This window comes from Salvelinus namaycush, chromosome 32, assembly GCF_016432855.1.
Source record: "Salvelinus namaycush isolate Seneca chromosome 32, SaNama_1.0, whole genome shotgun sequence".
In the NCBI taxonomy this organism is placed as follows: Eukaryota; Metazoa; Chordata; class Actinopteri; order Salmoniformes; family Salmonidae; genus Salvelinus; species Salvelinus namaycush.
In genome coordinates this window covers 14,755,824-14,769,805 of record NC_052338.1, presented here as the reverse complement: position 1 = coordinate 14,769,805, position 13,982 = coordinate 14,755,824, and the positions used below count along the sequence as shown (strand labels likewise).

The window sequence follows — 13,982 nt, the reverse complement described above, 5'->3', positions numbered from 1 at the left end:
ACCTTTATTACAGTAGCCAGTTTCGGCAGGGGAGTGTGTATGTGCATGTGTATGTGCACGTGTGTGTGTGTGTCTGCCTGTCCCCTTACATGTCAATGTGACAGAAAAAGTAATGTCATGCAGAAGGCAGCAGCGCTGTGTCACATATCTCTTCCCTCCCTGTAGGCGGTTTTCATCAGCAGCGGGATAATGAACCACACAGTACAGGAGGAGGCTTTGTTATTGTGTTTCTCAGCCTCTCTGCCTTTTAAATAGAGCAGCATCTTCTAGGCCTGGGGTTCTGAATCTGAATCACATTCGAAAAAGTTGGAAAGCCAAAGTTCCTTTTTCAGTGAGAAAATACAGACAAATTGTTTTGTTACTTTATAACACTAATCTGCACCCTGTCATTTTTATGCAGAAACATTGTCAATATTGTGGCGTTAAAGGTGTTTTACTGCTCTTACAACTCTAGGATTTGGCATAATGGGGACGGCATATTACGTATAGTTGTTATACACGTTTCTAGCTTGAAAGACACATCAAAACAAAGGGATCACGGATAAAAACATGATCGTTCGACCCCTTAACGGGGGAAAACAGGTTTTTGCATGGTTTTTGGAAGTTGATTTTAATGCAGATCACATAGAAAAATGCGATGCAGTATGCTTTATTTTCATTTTGTAGCTCAGTTTACTGATCGATGATGTCCTACAGGCGTGGTGGCTATGCTGTAGTTTGATGGGGCCTCATCGGTCCAAATGTGTGGCTCAGTTGGTAGAGAGAGCATGGCGCTTGCAACAGCAGGGTTGTGGGTTTGATTCCCCTTATGTTAAATGTATGCACGCCTGACTGTAAGTCGCTTTGGATAAAATTGTCCGTCCACTAAATGGCATAACTTTTGATTTTATATTTGGTAGAGTTATTAAATGGGAATCAAACAAGCTGAATAGATCAACTGTTTAATAACTGTGACTCGTTAGTACAGTAGAGGTTGATCACGTCAGCATCTGGGCTTTAAACAGAGACAATAAACACAACGGCTCCTACCATACTGTAGTAATGCATGGCAGTAACAAACTTACCCATGCTATTGCTAACTATCATCGTTATTGAGAGGAAGGCTAGATTTCTGTCTTAATGACTGCGATATGTGGTTGTTTTATCAACCTAAGCTGAATGCGCTGACTGTAAGTCGCTCTGGATAAGAGCGTCCGCCAAATGACGACAATGTAAATGGGAATGTGTCAAAGAACACAGTCTACAACATGGTATCATTATGATTAGAAAACACATTAAGGAGTGAATGGGAAGACGGTTAGATTGTGAGTCAACACTTTCACATGTACTGTAGAGCAGGAGCCGTCCCATCAATTTATAACCTTTTTCTCTAACTTCATCCCGGGTGTCTCTCCATTCATCTCAATGTTCCATGCTGAGGTTGTATGCAGTCAAGGTGCCTGTTGACTCTGTGAATAGCTTTCTGGGAGATGGACGGATCAAGGCAAACGCTTCCTGAATGACTCATTGTTTGTCTAATTAGAAACCATGGTGGAGGAGGATGTGTGTGTGTGTGCGTGTGTGTGTGTGTGTGTGCGTGTGTGTGTATATATATATACATAGGAGCTTCTATATCCAGTCTGGGGTTTCCTCCCCAAATGCCAGTGTGCTTCTCACTGTGAGGCCTGAGGTCAACTGAGTCACAGAAGCTCGACAGGGAAGAAGACAAATGACTGTGTTCAATGATTAGGTGATAAACGTCATGGTTGGATTCGATTTTGATTCCTTGTGAATGCCTTTTTTTGTGTGAAAGGATGCTTACTTGGCCATGAATTCACTGATGAATCATGAAGGTACTGCTGGCTTTGTCACTGCAATCATAAAACAATGGCGCTAGTGCAATAGAGCATTTTCCAGTGTGTTCCTCACACTGCAATACCGTGTGTGTCTTTTGTGACAACATTTTGACCCCTTGGATCTTTCTCAGATCTTGAAACACTGTAAGTAACTGTAAATAACTGCATTATATAACTGTAAATAACTGAACTTTATAACTGTAAATAACTGCACCTTAATAACTGTAAATAACTGCACCTTATAACTGTAAATAACTGCATTATATAACTGTAAATAACTGCATTATATAACTGTAAATAACTGCACCTTATAACTATAAATAACTGCACCTTATAACGGTAAATAACTGCACCGTATAACTGTAAATAACTGCACCTTATATTGATATACTATATTTTCTCTCTGCAGGGGATGACCTGGAACATATCATGTCTGAAGTACAGGGAACGTTGGAGTTTTCTGTAGAGCTGCACAAGTTTCACAATGTGGATCTCTTCCAGAGAGGGTGAGTGTAACGGAGGTGGACCGGTGAATCATGCTCCTGTGATGAGTAACCTTGCCTTGTGACCTGAAGACTTGGGTCAGCTCCCTAGGCTATTAGTTAGGCTTTAGCTCTGAGGGCTAACACATTCCTGTGGCATGTAGGAGACTTGGGTTCAAACTACAGTCTGACAGTCTCCGTCTGTATCTCTGGCTGCTTCATAGTTCATATTCATACCCACTGCCGCCGCAGTCTTAATGATAACGCTAAAATGGACAGTTATGATTTAAAAAATGGTCATCTTTATGCTGCACGGTAGGATATGTCTGAGGACAGATATGAGTGCTCTACATAGGGAATAGGGTGCTATCTGGGACACAGACACAATGAAGAATAGGGTCATCTTTATGCCCTACAGATACAGTGTATCTACTGAGAGATTATGATCTGCCATCTGGCTAGCCTCTGGGTTGTGACTCTGGCTGACGGGAAGGTCATCTTTACCCAGATTAGATTTTCCTGGGTCCAAACAGGACAGAGGGGGATGAAGCTTTTTCATGTTATAATCCTTAGCTAAACCTGAGTGCACTAATATTAGAGTTTTTATGGATTGCCATGTCTGCCATGTTTCTGCTCCGAACAGCAACAAGGAGGGAGTAGGTCTGATAGGAGCACAGAACAGCAACACAGAGAGTTAGAGAGTCCAAGTGACTGCTGATGTAAAGATAACACTGTGATTTGCTATTGTGAGTTTAGGAGAAATGTACATTAGAAAGACAATTAGGTTAAACATCTAATATACAACCCTGAAAAAGCTATTCACTTGTAGGCTTTATACAAACCCTATAGAGGAGTTATTGCATTAAACAGAAGTCTTTGTTTGATGTTTAAACCAGGAGATGGTGATAAGAGCAGCGCAGTCCTTCTAGTTGAGTTTAATGGAGGGTGAATTAGTCGCTTCTAACGTTGCTCTTGATGTTATAATCTGGTTTGATTAATAATCCTGGCTGTAGTTTCTAGGAGCATGTCCCCATTCGAAGTCCTCTGTTTATCCGTTGATGGCGTTCTAACTAGCAGCAGGGACAACGCCACAATGACTGAATGTTTCCGCTGTTGTTTTTATTGGAAATGTGTTCAAATGTCATAATGATGCAGTGCATGATATCAAGACAGACTACAGGTATATTGAATATCGTATCCACATCCCCCGCTTCTCTCTGTAATGTTTTCTCTACAGTACACTCTGACTCTGAACCGTAACAGGCCCTACAATGCGTTGTGTGCAGTTGCGCTCTCACCTGTTAAGCTTTTTCCGAGCGATGACTCTACCCTTATTTATTTATCAACCTTAAAAACCTTATCCGTGCTCTTCACTGTCACGCCTCCATCTTCCAGAGGTGGTCACTCACTAAAACCCTGCTGGTACCATGTCTGTGCTCACAGCTAGGCTCTGGTGTCTTCCATTGCCGACGGATCTCAGGGGGCGCAATGCTTTTATACAGACCCACATCCATTCCCACTCCGATATTCAAAGTGACCTTTGAAGATGCGTGTTTCACTGCACTTTTGGTGCCCATATCTTTTTGATGGGGGAATGCTGTATGTCAGCATTGGCAGGATGATAATACTATATTGAATTGTTGTTATATTTAAATCTTATTTTACCAGGTAAGTTGAGTGAGAACACATTCTTATTTACAGCAACGACCTGGGGAATAGTTACAGGGGAGAAGGGTGGAATGAGTCAATTGGAAGCTGGGAGGTGATTAGGTGGCCAGATTGGGAATTTAGCCAGGACACCAGGGTTAACACCCCTACTCTTACGATAAGTACCAAGTATGCAAGAGACAATTACAAATGATATTATTAGGTATGTAATATCTGTTTTATCAGCTAGTGTACAGAGCTCTACTACTGTTGACCTTCAAGCACAGACAGCAGCAGACTCACTGAATGGATGTGCATTATTTTGAGTAATGTATTATTTATTGCTATTTGATCCTGTCCTTATTAATAATTAAGGTACATTTGTACAATTCCTTACCAGTTGTGTTTAACAGAACAGTACTAGCCTTTCCAGCTATTTCTTTCCATTCCATTCTGAACATTTGTTTCATATGCATTAGTATGTGTGTGGAATGTGTAGTGATGTGTACAGTAGCCGGTATGTGTGTAGTAGCTATGTACAGATATTTATGTTAATTTGATCGCCCTGTTGTTGCAGACATTTTATAAAGACTGCTAACGTTTGTAATTTCCACTTTAAGATGTCAGACTTGATTTGCCCTAATGTAAAATGTATCAACTCCCTACAAAAAATGTCCATTAATTATAATCCACATAATAATTCACAGTTTCTGTTGCTGCAGGATTATTTTCCTGCTATAGCAAACTGGCTCAAATGAAGATCCTACATCTGTGCAGTAACTGACGGTGTTGTATTGTTTTCTCCCTCCAGATTCTACCAGGTCCGAGCAGGGCTGAAGGTCTCTCCTCGTGTACCACACAGGTTGATAGCAACAACACCAGGGAATGCAGGTAATGAATTATGTCTTCTCACATTGTGTTATATATTGATAACGCTGGGTGTTTTTAATGCATAGTTTGCATAGAACTGTTTCTGTAGTTTTACAGATACTAATTCCCACACAGTATGAATCTCACTGATTCCAGCAATAGACCCACACCAGGTTGTAGCAAACTGAGACTTCTATACTGGTAGTTTGAGTTCATGCATAACTTGCCAGTGGTTGGGACACTGTCTGTATCTATGCAGCCTGTTAGGCCAGGGACTCTGGTGGGTTGAGTGTGAGAGGATCATGGGTTGTCTGAAAGGGAGAATGTTCTGGTTACCATTCTACCACATGATTACGATCATCTTCTGTGATCCACATTCTTTGGACAGTTTCCTTTGATGTTTCTGAAAACAGAAATCTTTCACAATGTCTCCTTTTTATAGCGTGTGGCCACTGAAACTCTAGTGAATGGGAACGGTAGTGTGTTGGTAGTGTGCTGTGCTGGAGCCTTGTTCTTGACTGTTATCAGAGGGCTCAGGCCAGGTATTCTGTGTTGATAGATACTGTATGTTGAGTTTTATTTTACGGTCACTCTCTAGAATCTGAAACGTTTTGGTGGAATTCAGTCTGTACAACATGCTAACTGTGTGTATGGCCCATATTATTCATGTTTCTGAGGTGTTCTGCCATCGTGTCAGACCACCATTAGCTCTATGGGGTGCTTCAGTGTTGCATGCTGGGCAGGAATCTAAGACAGCCATGAAAACTGCTCATCTTTGTCTTAGAAATGTGAAACTAAAAGGTTTATTGAACATCATTGTGTTGACTAATGATTTAAACATTGCAAGTGCCTCAGCTGGCTATAAATAGACTGCATGTTCTGTAACAGAGAAAGTAGTCCCACAGAAAGAGAAGTGAAAAAGTTCCCATGGCAACCAAGTGGCTCCTGCCTGTTTTACGTCGTCTCAAACAATCCGTTTAGGGGTGTGAAAGTATTCACAAGAATGTTGTTATAACATGACAGAGTTATATGGCAGAGTTAAAACAAAATACATGTGTGTTGAGAGAACAGAGGAAAGCTGGCCTTGGACACGCCAACAGTAATAGTAATACGCCTTGTTGTTATTGGTGGAGAGTGTTTTCTCTCTGTGAGGAAATGTGAAAATCAGTCTAGCTTATGTGCATGATGTAATTTCTCCCTTTGTGTTGCATCACAACTACAATTGTGTAGACCGGGCTGACACACTGTCATTGTCCTGTACTGTAGTCCCATCAGCATTAGCAGACAGAGCTGGTCCTCTGGATAAGCAGGAAGACATATTCCAGACATATTATCGGATTTGCTGTAATAAAAAAATCTATTTATAGTTCATTATGATTGGAAAAGGACGCAGGGAACAGTGTGTGTGTGTGCATGTGCGTGAGTGTGGGCATGGCTGCAGTACTATGGGGTGTTCCTTCTTTGACAAGGGAACGCATGGTTGCGGCTACAAAACCCCCTTGTTGTGTTGGTCTGACCCTGACATTGAGATGTGACACTCAGGCATTTAATCAGACCCACCAGCCACCTGTTCCTCCTACTGAGACATGGATAATGTCACACTGACCTATGTAGGGAAGTCAGGGAGTCATTGATCAGACCAATGTGACCTGTTGTATGGTGGAGCTTCTCATGCTGCTGTGCAGTATAAAACAGCATAGTATTTTACTCTCTCAGTTTGTGAAGTAGAGTGCAGTATATAATGAGATTTTAAATGTATATTGAACTACAGTATGCATTGTATCCAGTCTTTGATTAGAGAGGAGAACTGCATAAAGTGGAGGGCATCGACTTGAGCGAAATTGCAGCATTTAGCGCCCATAATATGTACAGTCTGATGTTGATAATGTTTTGTTTATTGTCCATAATATACTACATGACCAAAAGTATATGGACACCTGCTCGTCTAACATTTAATTCCAAAATCATGGGCATTAAGTTGGGCATGGAGTTGGTACCCCCTTTGCTGCAGCCTCCACTCTTCTGGGAAGGCTTTCCACTAGATGTTGGAACATTGCTGCTGGGACTTGCTTCCATTCAGCCACAAGAGCATTAGTGAGGTCGCGCACTGATGTTGGGTGATTTGGCCTGGCTCGCAGTCAACGTTGCAATTCATCCCAAAGGTGTTTGATAGGGTTGAGGTCAGGGCTCTGTGCAGGGCAGTCAAGTTCTTCCACACCGGTCTTGACAAGCCATTTCTGTATGGACCTCGCTTTGTACACCCGGACCGTTGCCATGCTGAAACAGGAAAGGGCCTTCCCCAAACTGTTGCCACAAAGTTGGAAGCACAGAATAGTCTAGAATATAATTGTATGCTGTAGTGTTAAGAATTCTCTTCACTGGGGCCTAGCCCGAACCATGAAAAACAACCCCAGACCATTAGTCCTCCTCCACCAAACTTTACAGTTGGCACTATGCATAGTGTTCTCCTGGCATCCGCCAAACCCAGATTCGTCCGTCGGACTGCCAGATGGTGAAGAGTGATTCATGCATTTTCACTCCTCCAGAGTCCAATGACAGCAAGCTTTACACCACTCTGGCAGTCTCTATGGAGGTACCACAGGGTTCAATTCTCGGGCCGACTCTTTTCTCTGTATATATCAATGATGTCGCTCTTGCTGCAGGCGATTCCCTGATCCACCTCTACACAGACGACACCATTCTGTATACTTCTGGCCCTTCCTTGGACACTGTGCTAACTAACCTCCAAACGAGCTTCAATGCCATACAACACTCCTTCTGTGGCCTCCAACTGCTCTTAAACGCAAATGCATGCTTTTCAACCGTTCGCTGCCCGCACCCGCCCGCCCGACTAGCATCACCACCCTGGACGGTTCCGACCTAGAATATGTGGACAACTATAAATACCTAGGTGTCTGGCTAGACTGTAAACTCTCCTTCCAGACTCATATTAAACAAATCAAATCTAGAATCGGCTTTCTATTTCGCAACAAAGCCTCCTTCACTCACGCCGCCAAACTTACCCTCGTAAAACTGACTATCCTACCGATCCTCGACTCCATAATGTTTTTATTTGATTTGTTTTTCTGCTCTTTTGCACACCAGTATCTCTACTCGCACATCATCATCTGCTCATTTATCACTCCAGTGTTAATCTGCTAAATTGTAATTATTCACTCCTGTGGCCTATTTATTGCCTACCTCCTCATGCCTTTTGCACACACTGTATATATACTTTATTTTTTCTACTGTGTCATTGACTTGTTTATTGTGTTATTGGCTTGTTTATTGTTTACTCCATGTGTAACTCTGTGTTGTTGTCTGTGTCTCACTGCTTTGCTTTATCTTGGCCAGTTGCAAATGAGAACTTGTTCTCAACTAGCCTACCTGGTTAAGGTGGGGGAAAAAATAACTCCAGCTGACGCTTGGCATTGCGCATGGTGATCTTAGGCTTGTGTGTGGCTGCTCGCCCATTGAAACCCGTTTCATGAAGCTCCCGACGAACAGTTCTCGTGCTGACGTTGCTTCCAGAGAAAGATTGGAACTCGGCTGTGAGTGTTGCAACCGAGGACAGACCATTTTTACGTGCTATGCGCTTCAGCACTTGGCGGTCTCATTCTGTGAGCTTGTGTGGCCTACCACTTCAAGGCTGAGCCGTTGTTGCTCCTAGACGTTTCCACTTCACAATATCATCACTTACAGTTGACCGGGGAAGCTCTAGCAGGGCAGAAATTTGACGAACTGACTTGTTGGAAAGGTGGCATTCTATGACGGTGCCATGTTGAAAGTCCCTGAGCTCTTCAGTAAGGCCATTCTACTGCCAATGTTTGTCTATGGAGATTGCATGGCGGTGTGCTCAATTTTATACACCTGTCAGCAACGGTTGTGGCTGAAATAGCCAAATCCACTAATTTGAAAGGGTGTCCACATACTTTTGTATATATAGTGTATGTGCACATTCAGCATTAACAGTTTGTACTGATTATCTCTGCACTGCCATACGATAACATCTACAAATCAGTTGCTGTAGTGCAGAATATTCTTATATCCTAAACCACAGTATCAGGATTGCCTGCACACACAAAGTGCAGCAGTGCCATAATATCTGTACACAGTGAGCGTCGCTAGCTACATTGCAGCAATGCACCATACAGTAACATTATATTTCCATATTCTAATTGGAGGGCTTAGCCAGAGCCCTCTTCCCCATCTCCCTCCCGTCTCCTGCACACCTCCTCTACAAGGTCACGTATTACAGCTATATGCCTTAAAGACAGACAGAACAGACAGGGCTACCAACCATAAATTCACCAGCCAATGATAAGCTCCGCTCTGGCCAGCCAGGAGAAAGACATTTATCAACCACAGAGACGTGGGAAATAATCCACCCACCATACTGTGGGAGATTAAAGTGTTGTGTGCTTGACATTTCAATTGTCTGGTGCCCTTCAGACAAGGTGTGAAGGATTGTCTCGCTTCTGAATCCCAGCCATTTAATGACTGTAATTCATATAGAAAAACATTGTGGTTTGTTAAATCAGGATGGTGTTATATGAATTAGTTTAGTGTTTACTGTTCTGCTGCCTCCTTACTGTAGCTTAACTCTAATGGTATTATGTCACACAAACAGTAAGAGAATATCAGAGAGAGTGTCACGCCCTGACCGTGGAGAGCTTTTTATGTCTCTATTTTGGTTTGGTCAGGGTGTGATTTGGGTGGGCATTCTATGTTCATTTTCTATGTTTTGCATTTCTTTGTGTTTGGCCGGGTGTGGTTCTCAATCAGAGGCAGCTGTCTATCGTTGTCTCTGATTGAGAACCATACTTAGGTAGCTTTTCCCCACCGATGCTTTGTGGGTAGTTGTTTTCTGTTTTGTGTTTCTGCACCTGACAGAGCTGTTTCGGTTTCGTTCGTTCTCTTTGTTGTTTTGTTATTTAGTGTTCAGTTTTATTAATAAATCATGAACACTTGCCACGCTGCGCTTTGGTCCACTCCTTCTTCATACGACGGCCGTTACAGAGAGAGAGAGAGAGAGAAAAAAAGAGAGAGTGAACAGGACAACATACAACATTATTAAATCAGTGTACACAAACAACAAGTGTGCGGTTACAATTGGCAAAAAACACACACGTTTCTTTCCACAGGGGCGTGGGGTGAGACAGGGATGCAGTTTAAGCCCCACCCTCTTTAACATATATATCAACTGTCACGCCCTGACCTTAGAGAGCTTTTTATATCTCTATTTTGGTTTGGTCAGGGTGTGATTTGGGTGGGCATTCTATGTTAATTTTTCTATGTTTTGTATTTCTTTGTTTTGGCCAGGTGTGGTTCTCAGTCAGGGACAGCTGTCTATCGTTGTCTCTGATTGGGAACCATACTTAGGTAGCATTTTCCAAACTGTGTTTTGTGGGTAGTTATTTTCTGTTTTGTGTTTCTGCACCTGACAGAACTGTTCGTTGTCGTTTTGCTCTTTGTTATTTTGTTCAAGTGTTTTTTGAGAATAAACCATGAACACTTACCACGCTGCGCTTTGGTCCACTTCTTCATGCAACGATGACCGTTACATCAACGAATTGGCGAGGGCACTAGAACAGTCTGCAGCACCAGGACTCACCCTACAAGAATCTAAAGTCAAATGTCTACTGTTTGCTGATGTCTCTGTCCCCAACCAAGGAGGGCCTATAGCAGCACCTAGATCTTCTGCACAGATTCTGTCAGACCTGGGCCCTGACAGTAAATCTCTGTAAGACAAAAATAATGGTTCCAGAAAAGGTCTAGTTGCCAGGACCTCAAATTCAAATTCCATCTAGACACCGTTGCCCTTGAGCACACAAAAAACTATACATACCTCGACCTAAACATCAGCGCCACAGGTAACTTCCGCAAAGCTGCGAACGATCTGAGAGACAAGGCAAGAAGGGCCTTCTATGCCACCAAAAGGAACATAAATTTCCACATACCAATTAGGATCTGGCTAAAAATACTTGAATCAGTTATAGAACCCATTGCCCTTCATGATTGTGAGGTCTGGGGTCCGCTCACCAACCAACCAAGAAAGTGGGACAAACACCAAATTGAGACTCTGCATGCAGAATTCTGCAAATATATCCTCAGTGTAGATTGTAAAACACCAAATAATGGATGCAGAGCAGAATTAGGCTGATACCCGCTAATTATCAAAATCCAGAAAAGAGCTGTTAAATTTTACAACCACGTAAAAGGAAGCAATTCCCAAACCTTCCATAACAAAGCCATCACCTACAGAGAGATGAACCTGGAGAAGAGTCCCCTAAGCAAGCTGGTCCAGGGGCTCTGTTCACAAACACACCCCACAGAGCCCCAGGACAGCAGCACAATTAGACCCAACCAAATCATGAGAAAACAAAAAGATAATTACTTGACACATTGGAAAGAATTAACAAAAAAACTGAGCAAACTAGAATGCTATTTGGCCCTAAACAGAGAGTACACAGTGGCAGAATACATGACCACTGTGAGTGACCCAAACTTAAGGAAAGCTTTGACTATGTACAGACTCAGTGAGGCCGCCGTAGGCAGACCTGGCTTGCAAGAGAAGACAGGCTATGTGCACACTGCCCACAAAATGAGGTGGAAACTGTGCTGCACTTCCTAACCTCCTGCCAAATGTATGACCATATTAGAGACACATATTTCCCTTAGATAACACAGACCCACAAAAAAATTGAAAACAGACCCAATTTTGCTAAACTCCCATATATATTGGGAGAAATACAACAGTGTGCCATCACAGCAGCAAGATTTTTGACCTGTTGCCCCAAGAAAAGTGCAACCAGTGAAGAACAAACACCATTGTAAATACAACCCATATTTGTGTTTATTTATTTTCCCTTTTGTACCTTAACTATTTGCACGTAATATGACATTTGAAATGCCTTTAATCTTTTGGAACTTTTGTGAGTGTAATGCTTACCATTCATTTTTATTGTTTATTCCACTTTTGTTTATTATCTACTTCACTTGCTTTGGCAATGTTAACATCTGTTTCCCTTGCCAGTAAAGCACTTAAATTGAATTGAAATTGAATTGAGAGAAGGAGAGAGAGAGAGAAAGAGAAAGAGAGAGAAAGAGAATGATTGTATGTGCACAGTGGCACAGTGGATGAAGTATCTCCTTTGTAATGCTATAGAATATTCATTATTTGGTTGCAAACATACTGTATATCTGTACTCGTATTGCTCATAACTAATTGCATCCCTTTAAATCAGAGTGAAGCCTCTTTAGTGCCTTGCCAGTTCTGCTCACTGTCTCCCGCTGTCCCCTCCCTGTAGAGCAGAACTAGAGATGCCATGTTTTTAGATGAGCCTGGAGTACTGAGCATTCACCCTCATTACAACTTTGTTGACAACCTGCCTCTTCCTCTGTAATAGGCTAGGATTGGTTTGGAATGAACTGAGAGTATTTCCACTAGCTGTAGCACATCATGCTGCCAACACACAACAGCCACACTGCCTTTCACTAAATTTAGTACACAATCTGACACTCATGCTGGTTGAAGCAACTGTTCTTTCTGGAGAGGGCTGCTGAGAGAGGGAGAGAAGGGGAGAACAGAGAGAAGAGACAGAGAAACAGAGGGAGAGAAAGAGAGAGGGGGTTGGGGCATAGAGTTCGTATCTACCTCTATATTGCAGAGGTAGATAAAAGGAGAGCACCTCAGTGGGGTGCTTCCTTCACAAAGGTCTATCACAGCTGCACCTCCAGCAGCCAGCTGCTGTCTCACATCTACTCTACAGAAACAAGCAGAAAACACCACTGACTATATAGAGATTGACTGGAAAACCATTTATTTTTATACCCAGAGAAATGTCAGATTGTATATAATCCACTGCTTCTGAGCCTCAATTATGTGGAGGACATGAAATGACAGTGATGGGAATGGTGATGTGTTTGTCAGGTATGATGATGATCAGGGCCACCTCTAGCCTTTTGGAGCCCTAAGCAAGATCTGGTTGGGGTGCATAACTACCTCGCTGGCAAAACATTTAAGTTCATTTCCTGCAATTCTACACTTTTTGCCATGGGGCAGGGAGAGCATTTTGCAGTTTAACAACACATTTCATGCAATTGTACTAATTTTGCCATAGGCTGAGAGAAAATTGGGCAGTTTTAAAGCTAATTCTCTGCCATTATACACATTTAATCATTGGGTGGATACAATTTTTTGCAGTTTAAAAGCTAATTTCCTGCAATTCTACACATTTTGCCATGATTTATACCAGGTTCATATGATATCTGAGTGAGAGTGACGAACAAACTCAATGTGACCAGGCACGTACCTTGCTTGCCTGGTCAGTAATTCAGCCATGATTACTACACGGTTTAGATAGCTGGCTAGACTAACTTATCTAGCAATCTATAAAATGTTAGCTGACATGGCTAATTGAGTGACTGTCAGTAACTGACATAACAAGAGAAAAACTGCTGATGCACAACCAAATGTCGAAATTGCACCTTGTGTATTTTACTATTCTAACTGTCAATAATAAGTTGAGATCCTAACTGACTTCCAAAAAATTAATGCAAAAATATATTTTGGTCGGGGGCCCCGTAGCTGCCACGGGCCCTGCACGCAGCAGTTTGCGTATAGGCAGAGGCAGTACTGGTGGTGATGGTGATGACGACGATGATGATGATACTGCTGCTGATGATGCTCTCTCCCATCCCCCTAGGTGACTGTAGTTTCAGCTCTGCGGCGGTCCATGATGGGGTCCATGAGGACACTACGGTGTTCAGCCGGATCTTCCAGATCCTCTACCGAAACGAAGAGGTCAACGTTGATGACCGCATGCTCTTCAAGGTCCACTTGCTGCTGGACGGGGAGAGGGTGAGACGCGCGCGCGCACACACACACACACACACACACACACACACACACACACACACACACACACACACACACACACACACACACACACACACAAGCTCATTTTAAGCACTTAAAGAGTTTATTTCCCAAATGCTATATCAACCAATTTATGTTACAAATGTATAATTTGTACAGTTCTTTATAAAAAATATAGTTATTTGTTACATTTGACTGTGTAAAACCTGGCAGAACTACTTATTTCTCGGAGAGTGAGGCGGATATATAACATTTAGCAAAAAAACA

General features: G+C 42.4%; 1 protein-coding gene across 1 annotated transcript in view; it reads left to right on the top strand.

The window, feature by feature from the left end:
* Positions 1-2,264: 2,264 nt before the first annotated feature.
* fam135b (family with sequence similarity 135 member B) overlaps positions 2,265-13,982 on the top strand; it is a 40,167-nt gene continuing 28,449 nt past the window's right edge. The window contains exons 1-3 of the mRNA XM_038971554.1: positions 2,265-2,341; positions 4,776-4,855; positions 13,543-13,697. Of these exons, the coding sequence (XP_038827482.1) occupies positions 2,265-2,341; positions 4,776-4,855; positions 13,543-13,697 (312 nt within the window). The remainder of the gene's footprint in view (positions 2,342-4,775; positions 4,856-13,542; positions 13,698-13,982) is intronic.